This window comes from Pimephales promelas, chromosome 13 (genome assembly GCF_988280905.1).
Source record: "Pimephales promelas chromosome 13, fPimPro1.hap1.1, whole genome shotgun sequence".
Classification (NCBI taxonomy): Eukaryota; Metazoa; Chordata; class Actinopteri; order Cypriniformes; family Leuciscidae; genus Pimephales; species Pimephales promelas.
In genome coordinates this window covers 30,865,681-30,893,177 of record NC_142781.1, presented here as the reverse complement: position 1 = coordinate 30,893,177, position 27,497 = coordinate 30,865,681, and the positions used below count along the sequence as shown (strand labels likewise).

The 27,497-nt window shown below is 35.0% G+C and overlaps 1 protein-coding gene across 2 annotated transcripts in view; it reads left to right on the top strand.

Moving 5' to 3' along the window:
• Positions 1 to 607: 607 nt before the first annotated feature.
• mmut (methylmalonyl CoA mutase) overlaps positions 608 to 27,497 on the top strand; it is a 31,220-nt gene continuing 4,330 nt past the window's right edge. Inside the window, exons 1-12 of one of the 2 annotated variants that reach the window (XM_039690206.2) lie at positions 608 to 725; positions 1,225 to 1,678; positions 2,078 to 2,445; positions 2,745 to 2,902; positions 3,993 to 4,164; positions 4,441 to 4,689; positions 6,093 to 6,204; positions 12,112 to 12,227; positions 16,229 to 16,344; positions 19,014 to 19,145; positions 23,169 to 23,316; positions 25,561 to 25,728. In XM_039690206.2, the coding sequence (XP_039546140.2) occupies positions 1,273 to 1,678; positions 2,078 to 2,445; positions 2,745 to 2,902; positions 3,993 to 4,164; positions 4,441 to 4,689; positions 6,093 to 6,204; positions 12,112 to 12,227; positions 16,229 to 16,344; positions 19,014 to 19,145; positions 23,169 to 23,316; positions 25,561 to 25,728 (2,145 nt within the window). In that variant the 5' untranslated portion in view covers positions 608 to 725; positions 1,225 to 1,272. The other variant, XM_039690207.2, reaches the window with a different exon arrangement.

Here is a 27,497-nt window from a genome sequence, read left to right as displayed (position 1 = left end):
ATTACTGATAATCCATTGCATGCGCGCAAAAAACAATATATTTATGCAGAGACACTATAGGTTTGCAAAATTATCAGTCGTTATGAATTGTAATAATGACAAATAATTGTGCAAACCTGCAGCGTATATTCACACCGTATATTACACGCACATATGTCACCACCTGCTGGAATTAAGTTGACATAACGATTGCATAAATATATTCCATTGGGCTCTCCTGCTATATTGGTACGGTCAAAAAAACACAAGTTGACTGTGCATGAATATGTACATCTGACTTCAGCAAATGATTCCAGTAGCAAACTGACACAAAACAGCTAGGCGAAGGCGTAAGCTAACATGACACGCTGACCGTTCCAAGATGGCTGGCGAACCGACATTTCTGAAGCATTTCTATATATCATTGTAAGACCGTCAAAATAATAATCGACGAGAGGGTGACGTATCTCATTATAAAAAACGAAACTATACTAAACTTGCTATACTATAGCTATAACTGTAATTTTGCGGGTCTTATCCACAAAAAACGAATCTTTAAAAAAAAACTAAACGGAACCTTTGATTCAAAGCCTCAATATCGTCCGTGTGTACTTCTGCAGTGCACATCCGGGTCAGAGTTGATGCTGATTGGCTGGATCTGGTTTGTTGTTAAATGTGATTGGCTTGGAGCGCTGTACGCCTGTCAGCGTGTCATCATCAGTGTCTGGTAAATAGAAGAACGCAAGGTCAGAAATAGCTTTTGGTTTGCTCTTAAATGTTCTGTTTTAAAACATTATGATGTCACCGCTTGCATTTAAATGTTATTTCATCAGGCACTGTCCTAAATTATCTATTATTGTTAGTATGTAAAGGCTCCAAACGGGATAATCTAAATTGGCCTGTAAGTTTGCAAACTTTAATGGATAATAGTGAAAGTGGCTGACGAGCCGTGACGGATACGGCTTTAAATGTGATATTTGCTAATATATTTTGTTTAATGGTAGTATAAATGTAATGTACTAGAAATTTCATAATATAATAGGTACTGTTTGATGACGTTTGCTAGTGGAGGCTTTACCAGGTATTTTTAGTCACAACAGTTGTATTGTGTGGGTGACTTTCAGTATCCAGTATCAAAGACTGCATGCTAATCACCATATACTTATTTACACACACACAATAAAACACATAATAATACAAAAAAAAATGCATTGAAGGCCTGTTTCTTTTATTTCTTTTTATTAGATACCCTTGAGTAACTAAACTTGCTCTCACATACCCAATGCATACAACATGTTGACCGCACGGAAGGCATGTGTGTCTGTGACAGCCAGACGACTGCTGGGAGCGTCTGTATCCTCGACCCTTGACCCCCAGCGCCACCCCAGACAGTTCCGTACGGCCACCCCACTCCGAGATGAAGTGAAGATCCACGAGGGCTGGGCTGCCCTGGCCAAGAAGCAGCTGAAAGGGAAAAACCCAGAGGATCTGATCTGGAAGACCCCTGAGGGCCTCTCCATTAAACCCGTATACACTCAGGCGGACAGGGCCGCGGTGGAAGATGAGCTGCCCGGAGTCTTCCCGTACACCCGAGGGCCGTATCCCACCATGTACACCTACAGACCCTGGACCATCAGGCAATATGCCGGCTTCAGCACTGTAGAGGAAAGCAACAAGTTTTACAGGGACAATATTAAAGGTATGACATCACAACATTAAAAATATACCAGTTCACTCTCATGAAAATTTCAGTTAAAGGGATAGTTCACCCAAAAATGAAAATTAAGTCATTAATTACTCACCCCCATACTGTACCAACCCCGTAAGACCTTTGTTTGTCTTTGGAACACAAATGAAGTTATTTTTGGTTAAATTTGAGCGGTGTATCACTGCTACATAGGCTGCCTAAGGGATTGAAACTTGGCAGCCCAGAAAGTCAATGAAGAAAATGTTTAAATATTGCATGTGACAACAGTGGCTCAACTATAAGTTTATCAAGCGACGAGAATCTTAGAGGGTCTTAAAATAAATATTTTTGGTTAAGAGGGGTTCAGGTGATTAAAAAAAGAGATAAAAGTCATGTAAATTCCCTTTTCAGCGGGCCAGCAGGGCCTCTCTGTGGCCTTTGACCTCGCGACGCACAGAGGTTACGACTCGGACAATCCCAGAGTTCACGGGGATGTGGGAATGGCAGGCGTAGCTATCGACACCGTAGAGGACACCAAGCTGCTGTTCGATGGCATCCCGCTGGAGAAGATGTCGGTATCCATGACGATGAACGGAGCCGTCATTCCCATTCTAGCCATGTTCATCGTGAGCGGAGAAGAGCAAGGCGTTCCCAAGGAGAAACTGACCGGCACGATCCAGAACGACATTCTCAAAGAGTTCATGGTGCGAAACACCTACATCTTCCCTCCAGAGCCGTCAATGCACGCCATCGCCGATATCTTCGCTTACACTTCAAAGGTACAGCTTGTGTGACATGACATATAGATGCCATCCTTTCTCTCTCTTTATATTTCTTCCTTCTACATAACTTCTTTTTTGTCTATGAACTTTAAAAACATACTTTTAAGAAGATTAAGATTTTTTTAATCTTATTTTTTGAATCATTTTGAATCTTATACTGACTTGTATTGATATAATATTCAGCATATGATGCTGGACTTTGATGTTGCCTTTGTAATATTTACATATTGAAGTGTGATTGATTTCTTTGTCTGTCTCCTCTACTCCGTTTAACACATTGAAATGTCTTCTTACAGAATATGCCCAAGTTTAATTCTATTTCCATCAGTGGATACCACATACAGGAAGCTGGCGCTGATGCCATCCTTGAGTTGGCTTACACTATTGCCAATGGACTGGAATACTGCAGGACCGGACTGAAGGCTGGACTCACCATCGATGAGTTCGCTCCCAGGTTAAGAACTCTCTACAATTCCATATTATCATTGCTTATATTATATTAGTATTATACGCATTGTGTAATATATTATTTAACATAAAAAAAAAATATGTTTAAAATAATAAAAAACATGTGAAATAATATATTACACAATGCTTATTAAACAATAATGGCAATAATAATGATAATAAAATAACTGATACATAAAGATGATAATAATATTAATAATAATATAAAAACACATCCATTCATATTTAATTTTGTAATTAAGTAATGAAATGTAATTAATTATTAATAAATGTATTAAACTATTGATTGTATACACAATATTATTAGTAGTAGTATTATTAAACATGTTAAATGATATATTAATACATAAATACAAATTATAATCATATTGATAATAAAATAATACATTATTATTACTACTATGACTATTATTGTTATTAACATTATTATATTACACAGTAGATATTAAATAAAAATTATAATCATATTGATAATAAAATAATACATTATTACTATTATTATTATTATTAACATTATATGACACAATAGATATTAAATAAAAATTGTAAACATATTGATAATAAAATAATACATTATTATTACTACTACTATTTGTTTATTATTATTATTATTATATTACACAATATATATTAAATACAAATTCTAATCATATTGATAATAAAATAATACATTATTAGTACTACTATTATTATTAACATTATTATATTACACAATATATATTAAATAAGTTCTAATCATATTGATAATAAAATAATACATTTATTACTACTGCTATTATTAATTACATCATTAATCATAATAGGAATACTATTAGAAATGCATATAATTAATCAATCTGTTCCTTAAATACAATTTTAATTGATACAATTAAATGAAAATACGATGAAAATGCATGGCGGTGGGAGGAAAGTGTGGCTTAGTGCGATCATCTAATATCTACGGTTGTGATGTAATTAACTACATTGGGGGGGCGTGGTCAGGTTTCCCTTCTTTTTTGTCTTTAGCTGATCACATGTTAACTTTTCTAAAGGCTTCATATACAGTATTGTGATAACTCTGCATGGTCTCTTTTTAGACTGTCATTCTTCTGGGGCATCGGCATGAATTTTTATATGGAAATAGCGAAGCTGAGGGCAGCGCGCCGTCTGTGGGCGACACTCATCAAAGAGAAGTTTCAACCCAAGAACACCAAATCCCTCCTGCTGAGAACTCACTGTCAGACGTCTGGATGGTCCCTCACTGAGCAGGTACTGTGACGTTCACAGCTGCTTCTCTTTGAAAGATGATGGAAAGTAGCTTGTTAAACAAGCCGTGGTGGTGCAGTAAAGCGTAACATTGCTAACTCACATCTTTGATGGGGACTATGTGACATTTTGCCATTTACTTTTCTTCAATTTCTGTGATGTCATGCTGGGTAGTCACTAGTCACGTCCCCAGGAGAAATAAATATCATTGATTCAAAAACCTGCCATAGTTATGTTGTGACTGGTCTCCTGATTAAATGTACCCCATGTGTCCTTCAGGACCCTTACAACAATGTGGTCCGCACCGTAATCGAGGGCATGGCTGCAGTATTCGGCGGCACACAGTCTCTGCACACTAACTCTTTTGACGAGGCTCTGGGTCTGCCCACGGTCAAGAGCGCCCGCATCGCCCGCAATACACAGATCATCATCCAGGAGGAGTCGGGCATCCCGAAGGTGGCTGACCCCTGGGGTGGGTCCTACATGATGGAGGCCCTCACCAATGACGTGTACAACTCGGCGCTCACGGTTCGTACCACAGAGAACCGCTCATTATAATCCTTGATATAATATAAACCGTCTGGATGTCTAATGTTATGCATCATAACTATTGTAATCAGTGGTGACAAATGTATTTAATTGGTAATCTGTGTTAATGGATTTTCTCCCCTCATTTATCTGCATATTGATTAATCCACTTGACTTTACATTATATATATATATGAAGAGTTCAGATGCAAAAGCCTCTAAATGCCATTTGAAATTTTCTTCTTTAATGATGATTTTTATCAAACTTGTATATTTAAGTTCAGTAATTTCACTTAAATAACAATTAATAGGTAATTATCCTATTAATTTCAAACAGCACTTAGAGGCTTTTGCATCTGAACTCTTCATATATATATAAAGTATATACAGTATATACACACATATATTATATAGATCTGTAATTAAACACTTAATAACAGCCCATAATGAAATGATTAATGACAACACACACAGGCTGTAGAAATTTTGGCTGATACCTATTTTGAAGTTTTGGCTAATAACTGATATGATATTGCCAGTATTATAAATCTATACTAATATTATAATTACTACTATTAATAATCACGATAGCAACTCATGCCAAAATGGCAAATACAAATTATTATTATTGTACAGAAAAATGTTACGTAATGCATTTTAAATATGGTAATAGAATAATAAATATTTAGTTAAAGTGACGATAGAAATAAAAATTAATGAATCTGTTTTATTGTTTTGTTAAAACAATATTTAATTGTATATGATATAGAGCTGATGTATAACTTTTACAACTAACTAATTTACAAATTAAATTAACAAACTAATTTTAAAACAATCTGTATTGCATAAAGCACTAAAAAATAAATGTTATTTAGCTTCGCTTCATATATTTTATTAATTAATACATGTGTTAAATTACATTAATTGTATGGATATTAGTACTATTATTATTACTACTGCATAATTTCAAATGAAAATCACTACATTTTTATTTAATGCGTATTAATAATAATTATAAAAATAATAATTAAATGACGGCCAAATAAGTTATCTGTCATATTTCTTAGATTTATGAAAATATTAGTTGCTTGAATTATTCCTAATTTAAACACTCCAACATGTGTTAAATTGAATTAATTGTATGGATATTAGTACTATTATTATTACTACTGCATAATTTCAAATGAAAATCACTACATTTTTATTTAATGTATATTAATAATAATTCTAATAAAATAATAATTAAAGGACGGCCATATCAGTTATCTGTCATATTTCTTAGATTTATGAAAATAAGTAGTTGCTTGAATTATTCCTATTTTAAACACTCCGATTTGTTGCTTAAGGTCTAGCTTTATATGTGATTGTGTATTTTTATTCTGTTCTCGTTGTGTCTTGTTTAGTTCATCAATGAGATTGAGGAAATGGGAGGTATGGCTCGCGCTGTGGCCGAGGGAATTCCCAAGCTGCGCATCGAGGAATGTGCCGCCCGCAGACAAGCGCGCATTGATTCAGGTACCAAAGCAAAACACTCAAACACACAAGCCTGCACACATACAGCCCAGGACATGTGACTAATGTCCCATTTAACTATGTAGTGGTACTTTTAAAAACCTTCATGACCAAAAGAAGTGACCTCGGCCAGTCACATGCGTTAAAGGATTAGTTCACTTCAGAATTTAATTTTCCTGATCATTTACTCACCCCCACATCATCCAAGATATTAATCTCTTTCTTTCTTCTAAGAAAATAAGGTTTTTGAGGAAAACACTTCAGTCACATTGTCAAAAGTTAAAAGGACAGTCAGTCAACTATGTAACATGACGTAACTATTACTAGCTAATTCCGCTTCACTCTCGGCTTATTTAACAGCAGCAAAACTGGACATAATAGTCAAATTTTGTCATGCTTATTTGAGTTAAGAGAACTGATGGAGATGTTCTTTTAATTGTTATTCAAGCAATGTATGTCTCGTGACCAACTCAACGAGTGTTGCCAACAGGTGACGCTGTAGAGTGCCCTCTGGTGGACAAACTATGCAACTCCAACACTCTTGACATGGTTGAAGCGTGTTTCGTCCGTTTTTATTTTATTTTTGAAATATTCATTTATCGGCCATTATAACTGCCGATACCGATAGTTTGGAAAATGCCTAATATCGGCAGATAATATCGGTCTGGCTCTACTCTATTCCTTGGCTAGGATCGTGTAATTTTTCAACAACATTCTCCTTAAGCTATTTTGTGTGAATGTGCGAGACTTCCGATTCATTAGCCGCTACAGGGAAATAACAAGACAAATTGTTGTAAATAGTAAAACTTTTTGCACTACAAACCAATGTGTCTATGTTTACAACAAAACAGAGCCAGACCTATATATCGGCCAGCAGATATTAGGCATTTTCCAAAATATCGGTATCGGCAGTTATAATGGCCGATAAATGAATATTAAAAAAATTAAATAAAAATGGACGAAACACGCTTCAATCATCTCTCCTTGGCCTGTTATATTAAAAATGTATGTTTTACAATTTGCAGTATGATGTTATCTATTGCTAAATTATGGCTCATCATAGACTAGCCAACCACAAAGCTACAGTAGCTAATGCCACTATCATCAGTGGAAGACCGCTAACGTTAACATTAATGAGCTTGGAAACCACAATGAACTTTTTTTGCCTAAATAAAGTAATGATTACTGTATTTATAACTCGCATATCTCTAGTTACAGTCCCTGCATTGTAAAATGTAAGTGACACTTGCGAGGAGTGAACATTTAGACATAAAGAAAAAGTATCAAACATATCTTTTGCAGAAAAGTTAGCTTTTATTTTACACATGTGTGAAATCCAACAATATTTAATAAAAAAAAAATAATATCGGCCGATATATCGGAATATCGGATTTTAAAACCCCAAAATATTTGTATCGAATCGGCCTTCAAAATCCTTTATCGGTCAGGCTCTATATCACACAGCAGAACACTGGAGAACACATTTACAAATGGCCGCTTCCACTCTTACCCAAAAAAACTAAAGTTGAAACTGTCTCTGCTTAAAAAAAGCATCATCACCACAGGATGCTAGGAGGATAGCGGTGACATTTTTCATTTCAGGAAGTGATTGATGCAGCTGATGATTGACTCTGAGAGGGTTTGCTTCAGTGATATTTACAGAGAGGATTTGACATCTCATCTTCTTTAACAATAAATAGATAATAAGCACTGAGTGGGTGTTGAGGCAAATGTCACGTTAGGATCCTCTCGCCCGCTGTGGAGAGACATCAATCAATCAGTCGAGTGAAAACTGGGGTCTTTCTGAGCCAGACCACACGACTGCACTCCACTCTGGTGACAGATAGTTTTCAAAAGCACTGACACACTTGCCATGGAAAATCAGCAACGTTTGGAGACGTTTTTAAATGTAGGGTGTGATTTTGGGGTGACATCTGTTCATTTTGAACTCAATAGAAGTAATTCAACCTGTCTCGAAGGTAATTAGGGCCCGGGCACTGACGGTGTGAGGACCCTATTGGAATTGCTCTGTTTATTATGTGTGTTATCAGTGTGACAGGCTCAGATATTAGATTTCTGAAAAGGCATTGGAACACAATTGCCTGGAAGGAATTGAAACTGTCTTGACTAGCATCAGTATTTTGCATTTTCACGGGCGTTGAAAATCGAGAAATAGCAGGGAATTTTAAAATTGAAAAAGGAAATGTTAACCGATATCAGAAATGTGCTCTGCTTTGAAATGTTAGCATTGCTCTCTGCTGTATTGTATTTATACAAATATTTCATTGAAAATAATAGCTATTTTTATATACTATTAGATTAGATTTTTTTATTATATATATTTGCCCATGTCACTAGACTTGCAATCTAGAAAAATACTTTAATTATTACATTTTAAAGCTATACATTTTTTAATAAAAATTGAAACAATCATAAACCAGAAAATGGCTGAATTAATGTAAATTCTTGGACTAATTAAATTAGTGGTCTTAAATCTTGTGGTATCTGCTGTTGTTGTTTTAAAGTAGATTTTTCTGGTGTCACTGAGTGACAGATGGCAGTCGAGATGTGCATAATGCTCTGATCAATAGTGAACCAGAACTGCAGATGCAGAGATATTAACAATGATTTTTTTTTTTATTGATCATTTTGTCTGTGTAGTCTTAAAGCTAAATTCAAGATCTCAAATATTGACATGCTATTGGTAAAACTTGACTGATGCATTAATTGGCTTTGTTGATTGAGAAATACAGTGCCACTAGGGGGCAGTGTTTTAACATGCATGACGCGCACACAATAATCATTATGCCGAATGCCTCCATGATAAACTTTTCATTTTCATTTCCACATGCACTCTTCTATTTCCAGTCCTGAGGCCTTAAGTTTGATGTCTTAAATCGAATGTTGCTTCACATCAGGTAATAATGTTTTGCACGTGGCTCTTCCTCTGAGGAGTTCTGCATAATTTAAATGTCCCACAGATGCCACATAGCTGGATATTTTAGTGGCTGTAGGCTAGCACGAGTGATGTTCTCTTTGGGTGAACGCCTCACAGTTATCGCTAAAGACTGCTGGAGCCGCTCTAATGCGTACTGATGGACTCTGGGAGGAGAGAAACTGTGTAAATAAATGATCGCTTTAATGATGTGGTGGAAGCTTTAGCTATACCTGCCATGAATGAACCACACACACATCTTCTAAGAGCCTATTATCGCACTGGTCTCAAGAATGAGAGAGAAAATTGAAGTTTCTGCATGAAGTATTTTGCTTTTTTTTCCTCAACTTTATTTCATTAGCATAACAATTTGAGGTAAAAGTTGAATTGAAAAAAAAAACAATCATTTTCTTTTTGGTTTAATGAAACCAGTGCTTGGGCTAAACTATCTGAAATATTTCTAATTCAGAGTCTTAAAACTTTATTTCAAATCTAAGATGTTCAGTTTGGTCTTGGATGTTTGTGTAAATATTTTACTGAATGGACCCAGGGCTCTTGAAAGATGCAAGAAGCAACATTTCAAACAGAAACTAAACCAGATTGGGCTTTCATCAGATGTTTGAAGCTCCTCGGGTTTGTTAAGGCCCCAGACAGTCGCTCTTGAGGGCCCTCGATGGATTTTACTCATGTGCATGTGTGGTGAAATATGTATGAATGAACCAGCCTGATGAACTGTCCTGTCATTCACTTCACTTGTTCTGGGTTTACATTTCTTTATTTTCCAGAAAGTTTTCAGAAAGCCTTTCTCTTTTTTTTAAAGTCCCCCTGTCAATAATTGTATCCCTTAAAACTTCTTATATCACCAAATTACATATTTTATAATGTTTTTTCCTTGAAAAAAAATCCTCATGCCTCAAAATAGCTTGAATGTAACTCTACACCCTTGCCTCATTTAGTATACATGGTTCTATAAATATGCAAATAAGCCCCGCCTCCACTCACTTGCACCAGCTTAGAGATCCACTCGTTGACCTGATTGGTTACAAGGTAGTTTGTGACGTCAGAAACACCAGTGATTTCAAACTGTGTTTTTGAGACTGTCTTTTGTTCACTGCAGTTTTAAGGAGAAAATACTCAGCAATGGTGTTGACTTATGAATTTGCACGTGGTTTACATTTACATTTATTCATTTAGCTGACGCTTTTATCCCAAGCGACTTACAATTGCTATATATGTCAGAGGCATTTAATTGGACAAATCTGTGTAGTGCAGGGTGAGTCATCAATTTTGTTTTCCAAATTTTACATGTTCACTAAAAAAGTCTCTTATACTCAACAAGGCTGCATTTATACTGTAAAACATGTAATATTGTGAACTATTATTTCAATTTAAGAAAAAAATGTATTTGAATATATATTTTAAAATGTAATTTATTGCTGTAATGCAAAACTGAATTTTTAGCATCATTACTCCAGTCTTCAGCGTCACATGATCCTTCAGAAATCATTCTAATATGCTGATTCTATTATGCATTCTGATATGAGTACATTTTTCAATAGTAAACATATTTATAATGTTATAAAAGATTTTTATCACTTTTGATCAATTTAAAGTATCATTGGTGAAAAAGTTATCCCAGATTTTGTGAAGGTAGTGTCAACCTGCCAAAAAATGATCATATTTTAGGGGCTGGGTTGTTAAAGTTAGCTAAAATTCAAACTAAAACCATAAAAAATGTCATTACTGAAATAAAATATAATAACATCACAAAAATAAAATAACAGTTCACTATGAAATGAAAAAAAAAACATGAATTAACAAAATTGCAAAAACACACAAAAAACTAAAGCTTACATTTGATAAAAATATTAATTAAATGTCAATTAAGCTTAAATATTTAATAGTATAGATGACTTCCAAGCTAATTCACATGAATGAAAAGAAACAACTCAACTTTAAGGATCAACTCAAACAATGGCTGAAGACACATCAAATTGTCTGACTTTGTTGTGTTTTATGTGTATGGGTTTGTTCACTGTTTTATAATTTATGTATGTTTCCCATACCAGATCCAGCACTTTACTGGATTAAATAGCACTTTAACATATTCAAAATGTACTTAATGCACATTGAATAGCACTTGAACATTACTAGATGCCTTATTGGTGTCTTTATAATATGTTGTTGAAAACGGTGGCGTCTTCTTTTTGTGTTGTATCGTATTCAGTTTGAATGTTTAGCTGTGTTACTCTGTACTGTGATGACCTGACGGGGTGACTGCAGATGTAAAATAGCCTTTGGGCTAATTCTGGTATATTTACATTGATGTCCATTAATATGCACTGTCCCTTTTAAATAAATACATTTTAAAAATCTAATGTAAGAATCATCGCTGTTCTGAATTTTCCCTCTCACTCTCCCTGGGTGGTTTTTGGCCTAAATAATACAGTATGTAACATGGACTATTGCAACCCTTGTGCAATACCAAACAGACTTATATTTGTCTAACATATCCTTTTATCTTATTCACATTCCCCCGAGTAATTATATATTACATATTTGTACATGCATACATTGTCTATTTCTTTATTCTATATTCACTGACTTTTTGGATATACTTCAATAAATCTCATTCTGATTCAGATTAAAACTACACTTGATTCCAATAGCCAAAACTCTGACCACCCGGTTGCAAATTGCAATGATATCCCTCCAGGCTTGAGTTTAACGAACATGTGCTGTAAGTAATAGGACACACCCTGTGAGCTTTCGCTTCTATATGGATGATTATCCTCGCCTCATAATGAGGTGAGAGGAGCCCATTAAATCTGTACCCTCTGATCTTTACCTACAGGGCATGCTCAGAGATCTTTGATGCTGTGATGCATTATTTCAGATACAGGTGTCTAGTGTTGCCCTTCATTTTTTAGGCTCTGCTACTGATGCCCTCTCGCACTGTCTCCGTCTCGCTATAGGCTCTGAGGTCATCGTGGGGGTCAACAAGTACCGCCTGGAGAAGGAAGAATCCGTCGACGTGCTTTCCATCGACAACACAGCTGTGCGTAACAAGCAGATTGAAAAGCTGCAGAAGGTTAGTTCCCTCCGGCAATGACTCACAGCACGGATTTCGAAGTCGAGTGCCTTCATCCGTATTGACATGATCTGAAATAGTCACGTATGGTCCGTTCCCAACCGAGCACTCTGTGAAGTTACCTAATCTCAATCAAGCACTTCAATTCAATCGAGCACTTGAAGTCCGTCATTAAAAGGGTCATAATTGATCGTTTTCTTCTTCTGAGGCAGAGAATGTATTGTGGAGTTGAGAAAAGACATTGACGTAGAAAAATGTAGAATTATATTTAGGGCTGTTGGAGTGATTTGGACAAAAGAAAGTCAGTCTTGAGCTGCGGTAATTGGATTTTAAATAGTTGTGATTTGTAAAAATAACACGTGTTCAGTTTTCATTCATTTTTTTTATATACATTTGCAGTTTTTATTAAATTTAGTTGAAGCAATTTTGAAAAAAGAATTATGATACTTGCATGACTGCCGTGGAGACCTGGAGGGCAAAACGTCCGTAGAACTGTACCTGTACCTGGTCAAACTAGTTAAGTTAATGCATCTGGACCTGGAGTCAAAGTTTCCTGAAGACAAAGTTCTCCACACTTCCATAGGCGGTAGAAAATGAGTAAGGGGATTCAGCCTTAAACTAACACTAATACTTAGCTTACATATGGATAATTAGATTATCAAATGATATAGATAACTTAAGCAACATCCAAACTAGAGCCAGACCGATATATCAGCAGGCCGATATTATCGGCCGATATTTGGCATTTTCCAAACTATCGGTATCGGCAGTTATAATGGCCGATAAATTAATATTTCAAAAGTAAAATAAAAACGGACGAAACACGCTTCAACCATGTCGTGAGTGTTGGAGTTGTATAGTTTGTCCACCAGAGGGCACTCTACACCTTCCCTGTTGGCAACACTCGTGTATAACGCGCCACATATCCTGCAACCTGCTGATCCAGGTTGCAGGTAGCTTATAAGGCAATGTAGGGACTAATATCAGAATATATTTTGATGTTAAAGTTCTGTTCTGTTGTGACGATAAAAGAAACGAGTTTCTTTTTTAAATGCATCATCATATTATTTTAGTTAAAACTCATAAATAACTACAAATAACTAATGTTAGGGAAATCTGTTAACGTTTTGTTGCACGTTTCTGAAATAAAAAAAAAATAAAAAAAAATATCGGCCGATATATCGGACTATCGGATTTTAAAACCAGCAAATATTTGGATCGGTATCGGCCTTCAAAATCCTTTATCGGTCGGGCTCTAATCCAAACATAGTATTTTGTTCTTTACGCATATTATGTAATTTAAAGCTACACTGTGTAACTCTTTTAGTTTATTCTTAGCTAAAAACACTCAGTTCTTTCAAAAATATATGTGCTCATTGATGTATATTTACTTCGTTTAAGTAATAAAGTATTCTCGTGAGTGTATAATATGCCATTGAAAATACATACGGGTAAGGGGTTCTAATGTCGGTCGCCATGTTGACCCTCCATCTTGAAAGTACATTATCCAAAGAGGGACATAGCCGTTAATTCAAGCTTCGCCTTTCGCGTTTACGTTTGAGTTAACACTCATGGACGAGGTCGAACTGGAAGCCATGTTAATCTTGGACTACATTGGCCACCGTAGGAGTAACTAATATTCGCTGGATGGTCATATACCATTTCACCGCTAGATGGTGGTAAAAATCACACAGTGTAGCTTTAAAGACATAATTTTTTTAACTTTAAATTAATTACAAAACAAGTACACAGTGTTTACTCATTTATCCCTTCTTTCAGAGTATAAATGTGACTGCATTCCTGACACAGGTCCGACCCTTTAGTAAGAGATACCAAATGAAGACATTCCCTGTTATATAAATACCAGAATAGATACACTGGTTTTAGGAAAACTATCATTTCCAAGTCATTATATAATACAATAATAGGGATTTTAAATCCACTCTTTTAAATGGATTTACTGAAATGCATTTCATTTGCTCATCATTTGATCTCCTGCATCAAATTCGATAGAATACTTAGATATTAGATTGCATTTATCTTTCCCTTCAAAGGATTAATAATATATCTCATGAGCTTTCAGCGATGACTCTGTAGAGGATACTGTGCAGTCGGTTGGCCATTGCAAAATAGCAGGGTGATGAAGAAGGCTTATGATTGACCAAATCATTTTAGTGAATCAGTGTGTTTGGCATGGAAATGAACAAGTGATTCGCTGATTGTCTTGCAGAAATTATTCAACCCTCATTGGCAAAATGTACTGACTTTTTAATCAAACAAAAGTAATTGAATTAGAAGTGGTTTCCCCCACATTCAACTAAAGATGCATCTTTCAATGACTTCTTTTTGTTCACCGCAAACAGCTGAAAGTATGTAAATTTAGCCAATTAGCCTGATTTGCAATGGGGGTTGAATAATTTCGAATAGAAGTGTTGTGAAGTTTGCATTCCTATAGAACAGGAAAAAGGTTCCTAGTAATCGTTTCTCTCATACTGTACATCAGACCATATGTAGTGTCTTTTGTCGCCCGACTCAAATGATTCAAATAAATGCATGGCTATTTGTGAAGATCTAATCATGTATATGTGTGTGCTGCATGTTTTTTATGACTGTGTAGAGGAGTTTGATGTGATCTAACTTTGCATGTTCAAATCACACCTTTCTCTGGAGTGAAGTCTTTCTTGCAGGTTGTTTTATCTGTTGTCACACTAAGAAATACACTTTTTAAAAGTTTGATGATAAATGCAGGTCGACAGCACGTTGCTTGGGAATTCTCGTGTGATCACAAGTCGGTATATTGATGTTGAAAATGTAAATGCATGAATTAGCTATAATGTAAAATTTAAAGTTTCCGTCAGTGACGGCTCAAATATTTGAAGGTGGTTTGTTTGATCTGGAAGCATTTGGCATCTTCAGTTCAGAAAGTATGTACTGCATGAGTGGGGTGATGTTGGTTACTTTGGAAAATAGTAGACATGTTGGGAAAACGAACAGTAAATATGTGTACAGTAAATGGAAGTCTGTAATATCGCAAATACACAACATTTCAAGCACGTTTGTTATGTTTAAACCCTCTAAATCAATGGGCCTTTGTACTTGCATTAATTATTTAATTTTAGATATTTTTATTTAGAAAAAGATACAAGTATTATCCGTGATTATGGACATTATGCCACAAATTCAACTGATAGAGCTCAGTTTTTTATTGAACCTGCAACTAGTTTGTCATCTCTTCCATCTGAATGAGACAAACCTTTTTAATATTAATATCTAATATTATAAGAAAACATATAATGTATGTTATGAAGATTCTGCAAAGGAATCAGTATTATTACTTTGGGGTTTGTCATTATTTAAGTGCTCTTATAGTATTTATTAATGTATTGAATTAACTTTTTATTTTTATTTTTTTAAAAAGTGAAGTTTTAGTAATTTTGTTATTTTTTTATTATATATATATATATATATATATTTAATATTTATTTATATTTCAATTACTGAAAATCTTTTTTAATTTTTCTTTTTTAATTATTATATAAAAATTTTAAATTATTATATTTAATTATTTTGATTATTAAACAACCCTGAAAGGGATTCCTTTTTAGCCAAAGGTATTGCATTAAGATCACACACCAGTCAGATGATCCTCTTTTATTATTTTCCTTTATTAAATTAACTATTTCTGCACAATATTAGCACAAGCTAGAGGATGTGAATGAACACAGTACCTTCTGTCTTTCACTGCCTTCACAACGTGTTCACCCCATTTACAGCAATTAGTTTAGTTATAAAAATCATATTCTGCACTAAATGCTGTTTCCTGAATCTGTTTTCACCCGTTTTTGATGCTCTCCCACACCTCCATCCGCATGATTTTAAATGTCACCCATGTTGTTTATAGTATACACTCCATACGGATTGCATGTGTCTGTATGTTTGTATGGATCATGCATGGTCAGTGTTTGCAGATGGTAATGAGGATGGTAATGATTGCATTGCAGGTCAGAGAGAGCAGAGATGCAGAGGCGGCGAAGAGGTGCTTGGCAGCGATCGAGCAGTGTGCACGCACCAGAGATGGAAACCTACTGGAGCTCGCTGTGGAGGCTGCGAGAGCCCGGTGAGTCTCCCTACATGACTTCCAGATGCAGGGCTTTGGAAACTGGGTGAAACTCACAGTTGAAAACACAAACACACTCACAAAAGGTTTATTCCAACCGCTAAAAGCCTGTTCACAACAAGAACGATAACTATAACGATTAAGATGTAGTTTTAAAAATATTACATAATGGTTGAGTTCACACCACAACTATAATGGCACAGAGAAGGTTTTTTTCCTAGCCGATGAATTATAAAAGTACTAAAGCAGAATGGATTCTGATTGGCTGTCAAATAGCTCAAGCATTTACTAGTTTTTATTATAATTATTTTTTGTTGTTGTTGGGCCTTAACTCTAAATGTTTGGGTGTAACTTATTGGCATAAACTATTTTGCATCGTTTGCGTCTGCACATGCAAGCTCCTCTCACACATTCAGCAAATCTGGAGAAAATGCAGTTTTGCGATACAGAACTGTCTTCTTTGTTACATAACATTGTCATCCAGTGTTTCATTTATTATTCATTAGATCACAAATTATTTATCATGTATTGTGCGCATTTATTATTTATTAGTCTTGATCTAATTTTTTCCATGAATATTAATCTGTCACAAAGAAACTTGCAGCTCTATTTTGCAAATAGTACAGAGTCCTGCCGTCCATCTTCGTGATTCGAAGCGACAGGAAGACGAGCAAAGTGCAGGTGTGATGTCTCTCATCTAACCATCTGCACACGCTATATGCTCTGTTTTTCCCTCATAGTCAAGAAGGTGTTTTTTTAATGGTTTTAGTTTGTTATGATTATACTTGGGGTGGGCGATATGCAGGTAGACGTAATAAACCAGTAGAAATTTGTCAACTGGTAGAGTGAGTTATAGTATACGATAATAGAGCGAGTACTGAACTGAGTTCAACGTTCAAATACATAAGCTTATGTGACAAAATGCTAACTTCACGAGTAGTTTAAGTCCCCCTGTGGTGGAAATCAAGCTTTTAAGTTTTTCAAATTCATAAGTCAACACCATCGCTGAGTATTTTCTCCTTAAAACTGCAGTGAACCAAAGAAAGTCTCAAAAACACAGTTTGAAATCACTGGTGTTTCTGACGTCACAAACTACCTTGTAACCAATCAGGTCAATGAGTGGATCTCTAAGCTGGTACGAGTGAGTGGAGGTGGGGCTTATTTGCATATTCATAGAACCGCATATAATAAATGAGGCAAGGGTGTAGAGTTACATTCAAGCCACTTTAAGGCATGAACATTTTTTTTTTTTTTTTTGAGAAAAAAACAATTATATATTTTATTTTGGTGATCACAGTTGATTTTTAAGAGATAAAATGATTGACTACACTGGGACTTTAAGTGAATTTAAATAGTTGAGAAAGAAATCGTGTGTAACGGTATTTTGGATCCCATGCATTTGATCATAGATATCTATATAAAGGCTAGATAAGTTGTTCACGCTGCTGGCCAACGGAGGTCGACATCTGCACCTGGCGGCCATCTTGTCACAGTCAGCTCGCTCACTCGTAACATTGTGTTAATGGTACATGTACTATTTAAATGACCATAACTTGCTCAATTTTCTACCGATTTTCAAATGGTTTGTTTCGTTATAAACGTCAGAGATGTAGTTATGACGCTGCATACTTATGAATAAAAAGTGTATAAATAAATAATCATCCAGATAATTATAGCCACGTTAATAACGTTTGTAAGAATCCAAACCGTTTGTAAATCCGTCAAGATTTCAACGAGATAAGAGTATTTGTGTTCGTGCTGACCACTCATCTTACATCAGCTTGTCTGTGACAAGATGGCCGCCGGAGATGACGATGGAAACTCCGCCGTAACACATCTAGCCTTTAAATACATATCTATGCATTTGATCTTAAATAGACAGCAGACTAATATAACTTCTGTTGTCTGTGTCAATGTAAATCTAACCATAAAAGAAAATGAGAAAATCACGCATTGATCTTGACTGAATTGACGTTGTAACTTTAATAAGATATAAATACATGTACATTTAATTTTCACAGTGAACTATGTAAAAACTAGTGTTTTTTGTTCATTTAATTACTTTATACAATTCACGTAGTTTTTCTTTTCTAGTGCTTTCTAGTTTTTCAGGCAGGTCTATTTCTTGTTTGTCTTTTGTAGTTTTGTCCTATTGCCCTATTATTTGTAATTGCTTTCTTTTATCACTGATTGTTTACTCGTCTTCAGTAAGCTTGTGAGTTTCTTTGTTATAGTTTTTCAATAGCATCAAAAATGTTGATATCATAAGTAAAATTAAAGACACTGTGATGTATGTTATTGTGAAATAAATCATGATTTTAAGATTTTTGTCACGTCTCCCACCCCTACATAAACCTTATTGAGACATTGTCACTCAGATCATTTGTCACTTTTCCTTCATATTATAAAAATATCATCTTGCTTTTGGATGTCTGTCTGGAAGAGCTCGAGTTAGTGCCGCGTGTCTGTGTTTCACCAAGCTTAGTGCAAAACTGCTGTTTCTCTGCGGGGGATCACACTCTTTGAACATATGGAATGCGATTCTTGCCTGTTTAATGCACTGTAAACACAAATTCAATCATATAACAATCCAAACAAAAATAATGGAATTGTGTTGCATGTTATAATGCGGTAATCTGTGGATTAAAGGCTTCTTTTGTTTTCTGTAGGTGCTCGGTGGGGGAGATCACAGATGCCATGAAATCAGTTTTCGGGGAGCACAAGGCCAGCACGCGCATGGTGAGCGGAGCGTACCGCAGCGAGTTCGGCGAGCACGAGGAGATATCGCTGGCGCATAATAGGTAGGAGTTTGCAAATTCGCCTTCCCAAAACTGAGTGCTACTTCCTGGACCTGTGCTCATTCCTCTGTATAGAGAGCCTAAGTCCCTCCCCTTCCGGTCGACCACCAAGGGACCTTATTTTGGAAAAATATTGAATGGTAGTCAATGGCGAGAGACAACAAATAATTTGATCTCGTTTGAATTGTGCCCTGAATTACACATATGATGTTTGTCAATTTAAAAGATACATTTTAAAGTAAAGAAAGTCGCAGTTTGATGTAAAACCGTTGAGGTATAAGACTGTTGAAAAAGACTACAAACCCCAAAAGGCGCACGTTTTCTATGAAGCTAACTCAGGGTGTCCGCGGGGTTTTAAAAAGTATTAAAAAGTGATAAATCAAAATTGTCAAATTTAAGGCCATTAAAAATGTTAAATGTAGTCTGAGAGGTATTATTTTTTTTAAAAATTAGGTATTATTTTTTTTTTTCAGACTATCAGGTGTCCTATTCTGTGTTTGCGTTAGTCCGTATAAATATGGGCTTTAGCTTATCTGGGCACAATCAAAGATCTTTCATCTCTGTCTATGTTTGATGCTGACGTCATATTCAGTGGCTGGACGATATACAGAGGCTGTATAACCCTGATATAAGTGATCACCCGGATTTAGACCTACCTATATTGTATTTATATAAAGCGTTCACAGGCAAATTTGCTTTAGCCTATGTAGGTCTATATATTGCTTTAATTTCCCTTTTATTGAAATCAGTCAAACATAAATGTCAGGCGACACGATTGCTGGCTGCATGTCAATATCCATGGATCACTGGATCTTTAGTAAGTTGTTAGGAGTCCAACTATATTGAGTCCAACATTTAGTTTAAATTGATCAAATTGTTAGTCGCATTTTCGTTTAATAGTTTCCCGTATTAAATCCAGTCACGCAGCAGATCTTTTGCCACTCAGTCAGGTTGAGGGGGGTTGTACCGGCGGGAAAGTGATGTCAATGCATTCCTTCTATTGTTTGGTGTGTAAAAAAAACATCAATGTCAACTGGATGGGAGCTAATGCACTTCCGTCGCAAATGCAATCCACTAAACATAAAAATGGAATGGGTCCTCTAAATCTATTCATTTTTGTATGTTATAAATGTCAAAATCTGTGTAATAGACAGTGTTGGGAGTAACGCATTACAAAAGTAATACATTACTGTAACATATTAGTTTTTGCTGTAACGCAGTAGTGTAAGGCATTACTAATCAATTTTCAGTAATATTTTACTCGTTACATGTTCAGTGAGGCTTGTATTACAGTTGTATTACAGTGTATTGTCTGCTTTTACTTCTTAAAGGCAACAGACTATGTGAAAGTTTTAAAGCAGTCTTTTAGTGCCAATTCAGAGCGGTCGCGTCTGTAACATTGTTTTTTCCTCATAAATGCGAACACGAAAACTAAAATAAAATGAATATTTTAAGTTCTATGGAGACTGGAGAGCCAACCCTTCCTCATCTGATTTGCGCAGTGTAATTAACAGAATTACAAAAAATATATTTTGCCTCCTATTTTTTTTCACGCATGAATGTGTGTCTTTTCCCTAATATTAAAAATAAAACATAGACTGATATTTGTCTAATGTCTGGAGTCCTTTAAGGAAGTAGCCTATATACGTTTCAATACATGTATTTTCTGAGAATTTTTATTTCAAGTTTTGACTGCAAATGTCATGTCCATAATGCTGGACTTCCCCAATTTTCAATAATTTATCCTCAACTAGTTTGGTGGTTAACTTGAAATGTTAACTTCAAATAATACTAAAGCCTAATTTAAAGATAAGGCAGCATTGGATCTGGACGGTAAGGAGAAAAACGCTGGGAGTTAAGAGCTGTGTCGCGATTCTGTAGGTTCGTTGATCTGAGTCGTGTGGCGAATCGCGATTTCGGTTTCATATTGCTTATCGTTACAGCCCAAAAGTTACGTTCCACTTAGTTATTTTGGTGAAAGTAACTCAAAAGTAATACATGAGTAATGTAACGCATTACAATTCTGAGACAGTAATATTGTAACGTAATGAATTACTTTTAAATAACAGTAACAAGTAATACCTAATGTATTACAGTTTGGAAGTAACTTGCACAACACTGGTAATAGAAAGGTCGCTGGTTAACACTTGCAATTCAGTGTCGTGATGGTTATAAAAAAAATTCTGAAGGTAGTAAAAAAGGTATTAAAAAGTAGTAAATTTAACTTAAGGAATACTGTATATACCCTGTAACTTTACTGAGGCTGTCTGTCATTGTTTCTACAGTCTTACGTTATAATCATAACGTTACGCCGTCATACCTGAGTGTTTTGTACCAGACTGCACACACACACGAGCAGCGGATCTCGTTTCGCTTCCCGGGAGATGTAGTTCATAGAGCGATTTTCACATAAAACTAAATGTTACTCTTCTGTTTTATGACAAACTGCGACGTTTTTGACTTTCAGAATTATCTTTTAAATTGACAAACATCATATGTGTAATTGAGGCCACAGTTCAGACGGAATAAAAAGATAAGTTGTCTCTCGCCATTGACTACCATTCATATTTTTTCCGAAATAAGGTCCCATGAGCCGGAAGCGGAGGGGTGGGACTTAGGCTCTCTATAGTATGCTAAAAGCTGTAAATCAAATGAATAGCATGTGCAAATAAGTGGACAAAAAATCCCAAGATTGCTTACTAGTCCAGGTGTCCATCCGACTTCTTCCATCCTTTGTAAAATCCACATACAGACATAAAGGATGACCAATAGCATTCATTTTATAAAACAAAAATTATGAAATATAGAGGTTATGATGTTTTGGCTTGACAGCGATGATATATTCTTATTTGTAGCATTTATTTTTACTTATTTTTTGGAATTTGATTATTTTCCATGGACCTGACCTGACAACCTGTCAGGGTACCAGCACAGTGGTTGGGAAACACACTCTATGATATATCCTGCTCATTAACACTCCAAAAGGGGTCAAATATTGCATTAAACAATAATAACACTATGACGATATTTAATCTTTTATTTGCTCTTGAGCTGACCCCATAACTCTGTGTGATGTCTTCCTTTTGACCCTTACGGCATCATGATTGTTATTTTCATAAAGCACCAGCTGGATTTATCTTTAGCTTTTGAATTGATGACAAATCAGGATGGCTTAGACAGAGAAAAGCTCTGAGATTCCACTATATCTCTGTATTTGTGTGTCTTATGGATTTTCTGCAGTCAGATTAAAGCACGTCTACCCGCCACAATGTGACCTCAGTTTGACAGATTAGATGAGATGAGAGTGTGACAGTACATATCAAACATTACACCATAAATATTTAAAACAAAACTTTCAAAAGATCCAGATCTTACAACCTAAACATCTCAGACTCACATGGTACATTGTACATTACATTACGGGGAATTATTTTGCACCATGTAATTTCAAAGTTTTATGCTAAATTTCTTTTGTAGTTAATTACATAAACACATTTTATAAATACTCTTGATTATCCAGACCTTTGTTTTACTCCAGATTAAGTAAAGTTTGTTTAGTAAGAGGAAGTGTTCTTTTGGTATTTTTATATGCTATTGAAGTACTTTTTTTTTTATATATTTTCAATTTTAATTTTCGTTGAAGTTTTAGCAGATTATAAAAAATCGATATAGCTTGATTTCTTTTCTTTTTTGTAATTTTAGTACTTCAACTAATATTTATATTTTATTTTGTTTCAGTTTTATTTCAATTACTGAAAATGGCTTTATTTCAATTATTGAAAAAAAATGTAAGTTATTTATTTAAAGAAAAATCTATGAAGTAACCAACCACTAGTTTATTCGTTTAAAGGAATAGCTCACCCAAAAAAAAAATAAATAAATATTTACACACTCTCATGTTGTTCAAAACCCATTTGTGAAAAATGTTAAGCTTCAAAAAATGACATGGAAGCACCATAAAAGTGTTTGAAACATCATCTTATTTAGTATGTTGATGGTATCATCCTGTATGCTTTTGTTTCTCAGAATCGTACAGTTCAAAAAGCATGAAGGCAGAAATCCCCGTCTGCTCGTAGCCAAAATGGGACAGGACGGTCATGATAGAGGGGCAAAGGTCATCGCCACTGGATTCGCAGACCTTGGGTTTGATGTGGACGTCGGCCCGCTTTTCCAGGTATGAAAGACGCTACATCCGTCATGGTGCATCTCTACTTTTTTGTTCCCATTTTAAAGAGTTTTTATTTGTATCCATTACTTTTTTCCAATGCTTTTGCAAGTGAGGGTTAAAATACCCTCTCCTCTGAAAGTCATTCATGTGTCAAAGATGATCAAGAAGTCATTTCATGGAGCTTAACTTTTCTTAATCGTGTTTATCTCCCATATTTTGGCAGTTGTGTTTCCTTTAAAGAGAAGTCTATCATCAATTAAGAGATCCTTTCTGAACCATAGTCATCAAGAGATCAAGAGCATACCTCTGAGTTAAGCTCCCTAGTTTTCAAAATAAGAATAATCCGGTCCTCATTAGTGCTCCATGAATGCTTTCCTGGGAAAAACACTATTTTTGCATCCGATTATGATGTTCATTTTTAAGTCTAATGTCTTAAGCGGGACCTTAAACACATTAGTGTTTCAGTAAGGTTTTTGTTGTAGTTTAGGAAAGAAGTCTCCATTGCTTCCCAAAACTGTATTTTTGTGTAATATTGTGAAATATTCCAAATTAAGGTTTTCTATTTGAGTATAGTTAAAAAAATTAATTTATTCTTATTCATTTTCAGCATCATTACTCCAGTCTTCGGTGTCACATCATTCTAGTATGCTGATTTACGGCTCAAGAAACATTTCAGATTTTTATCAGTGTTGAAAACAGTTGTGTTAGTTAATACTTTAGTGGAAATCATTTTATTCAGGATTCTTTGATGAATAGAGAGTTCAAAACAAAAGCATTTATTTGAAATGGAAACTTTTTCAGTTATTGAATCAGTTTTGAGTAAATTTAATGCATCCTTGCTGAATAAAAGTATTAAAGGGTTAGTTCACCCAAAAATGAAAATTCTGACATTGATTACTCTCCCTCATGTTGTTTCAAACTTGTAAGACTTCCTTTCATCTTCAGAACACAAATGAAGATATTTTTTTTTTTTAGAAATCTGAGAGTTTTCTGTCCCTCCATTGACAGCTATGCAACTGACACTTTGACGCTTCACTGAAAAAAATGTGGAGTAGGATTTACTTGAAAAAAGCTAGGCAACTTTTTCCACTCAGAAAATGCTAGTAAATTTACAAAGATTTGCCAAGTAAAAACCTAAACATATTTATCAGTAGCTTCAATTAGAAATCTTAAGTTAAAATTTACTTGGAATATGGAATTAAGTAAACTTTACTTTAGTTAAGTGAAAGTAACAAAGAATATAAGTCACTTGGCTAGTAAAAGGTTGATTAATATCGATTTAGTTGTAATTTCCTTTGCATTACATTTCACTCAAACAATTTTATTGAATTATACCTGTCATTTATAGTATGTGTTTTACTTAGCCTATCTAAGTAATTTATACTTCATCATGTCAGATGTTAAACATGATGTGAATGCAAAGACCTCAATACTTAATGACGGTAACATTTGATGGATCGTTTTTGTGTTTGAATGTGTCATTTTGAGCAGAAAATTTCCTCAAAATGTCACAAAATGGCAAGTTACTAAAAGCAATGATAAAACAGTGTAAATACAGCAGGAAACCAGTGAAAAATGAGCCTAATTAATTATTCAAGGTCCAGTGCATGATGGGAACCCCAGTATCAGAAAAGTTGAGTAAATTTTACTTTATTTTATTGAGTTCATATTTATGCTTTCATTTCTACTCGCTTGAACTAAGTACTGATATGGAATTTACTTAGTTTTTTTTTTTAATTCTTGCCTGAACTAACTTTTTCTTGTAAATCACATTGGGGTTTTTTCAGTAGTATTTACCTTACCAAAAAATTATTTTTTTCAGTGTTCAAAAAGTTCATAAAGAGTTCGTAATCGTAAATCCATATGAATTGAGCGGTTAAGTCCAAATTTTCGGAAGAGACTCGATCGTTGCATATGATTAACAGATTTAATTTAGGCTTTTATTCACATTTAAACAGAAGCTCAACTGAACCTGCTTGACACGTGTGAACAAACCTCTTACTGAAGCTCAAACATGCTGCGTAACATGAGAATGAACCTCAAGTGGTAGTGCAGAAAGCTCTCAGATTTCATCAAAAAGATCTTCATTTGTGTTCCAAAGATGAACAAATGTCTTACGAGTTTGGAACGACATGAGGGTGAGTAAATAATGACAGCATTTTCATTTTTAGGTGAACTGTCACTTTGATTTCACAGTCTAACACTTGTCACTTCACTGGATTTTTCTTTTATCCGTTTCCATGATGACAGACCCCGCTGGAGGTCGCCCAACAGGCCGTAGATGCAGATGTGCATTGTGTGGGGGTCAGCACACTGGCAGCTGGACACAAGACACTCGTGCCCGAGCTCATCAAAGAGCTGCGTAACCTCAACCGGCCAGATATCATGGTGATCTGCGGAGGGGTCATACCACCACAGGTAACACCTGACTCCTGACAGACAGCTCGATGTATGAGCAGAGGCACAGTGGGAGCTGAACTGCTGCTTACACAGTTCTCTTAGACTGAAACTGACAGACTACGGAGGCGTATTGCATTCACTTGAAAAAAAAAAATCTACTCTGTTTTTCTGAATTAATGAGTTAATTTTTCATGAGAAAAAAAATTTTTACTCTGTTTTTCTGAATTAACGAGTTAATTTTTCATGAGAAATTTTTTTTTTGCTCTGTTTTTCTGAATTAATGAGTTAATTTTTCATGGAATTTTTTTTTTTTTTTGCTCTGTTTTTCTGAATTAATGAGTTAATTTTTCATGGAATTTTTTTTTTTTGCTCTGTTTTTCTGAATTAATGAGTTCATTCAGAAAAACAGAGCAAATTTTTTTTCTCAGGAAAAATTAACTCATTAATTCAGAAAAAACAGAGCAAAAACTTTTTTTCTCATGAAAAATTAACTCGTTAAGTCAGAAAAACAGAGCAAAAAAAATTTTTCTCATGAAAAATTAAGTCATTAATTCAGAAAAACAGCAATTTTTTTTTCTCATGAAAAATTAACCCGTTAATTCAGAAAAACAGAGTAGATTTTTTTTTCTTCAAGTGAATGCAATACGCCTCCGTACGTTAATTCAGAAAAACAAAGCAAAAAAAAATTTTCTCATGAAAAATTAACTCATTAATTCAGAAAAACAGAGTAGATTTTTTTTCTTCAAGTGAATGCAATACGCCTCCGTAGATTTCACACAACAGATCACAAAGAAAAGCATGAAAATTTATATCAAATTAGTGAGAAACTTTAAACTGCTTTCCTTGCCTTGCTCAATATCCTTATGCAACGCCGCAACATGAGATAAAATGGATCTTTTCCATATCAATCTGAGATTTTGTTCTAAACAACAGCAACATAAAAAGTATGACAATTAAAATCTCAGGTTACAGGTACTGATATGTGATTTATTTAATGTTAAAAGAATTGAATGTGAGTTTGAATATCATTTTGCATGACTTTATAGCTGAAAGTGACAATGGATACTTAACCTCATATTTAGGTGTCCCAGTTCAGTTCATGTTACTGTGTATTTACCCACTATTCTATGCCATTTTGTAGAGTAAGGGTTAATGCCCGACGAGGTGTCCATTGTCAGGTTTTTATGGACGACGGCGAGGCGTGAACCGGCCGACGCGCAGCTCTGGACTGCTGCGTAAAACTCCCACAGGGTCTCATTCAGAGCAGCAGCGGTGTAATTTTCTTTGCGACGTTTCTCCGTTTTATTTACATTTTTTCTTTCTTCAGCATCGTCAAAGTTGTCATATTCTCCATAAATGTTAAAAGAAATAACGAAGTCGCTCATTGTTGTATTAGTAGGCTATGTAATATCTAACTAACGTTAGATGTTTGTTTTGATAGAGCAAATTGTTAACGGATACTTTGACTGCCTGTTGCTATGGTTACTCACAGCTGTTGTGGGCAGCGCATTTATTTAATAATTTCGAATGGTAAACAGGCAGTTTCACCAGAACTACTTTACTAGGTGTCCTCTATCACTTTTTAACGGACACCCTGCGGCCAATCAGAATCGAGTATTCACCCAGACCATGGTATAAATAGTGTGTGAGTAGTGTTGTCACTCTGAAAATTCCTAAAAGAAAAATTGCACTTTAAATAGCAGGATGATGCACTTACTTAAATAAAGTGTGGCTCGTTGGACACTCACTTGTCACAGGCTCACATCTTTAGGGTGTGTTCACACATG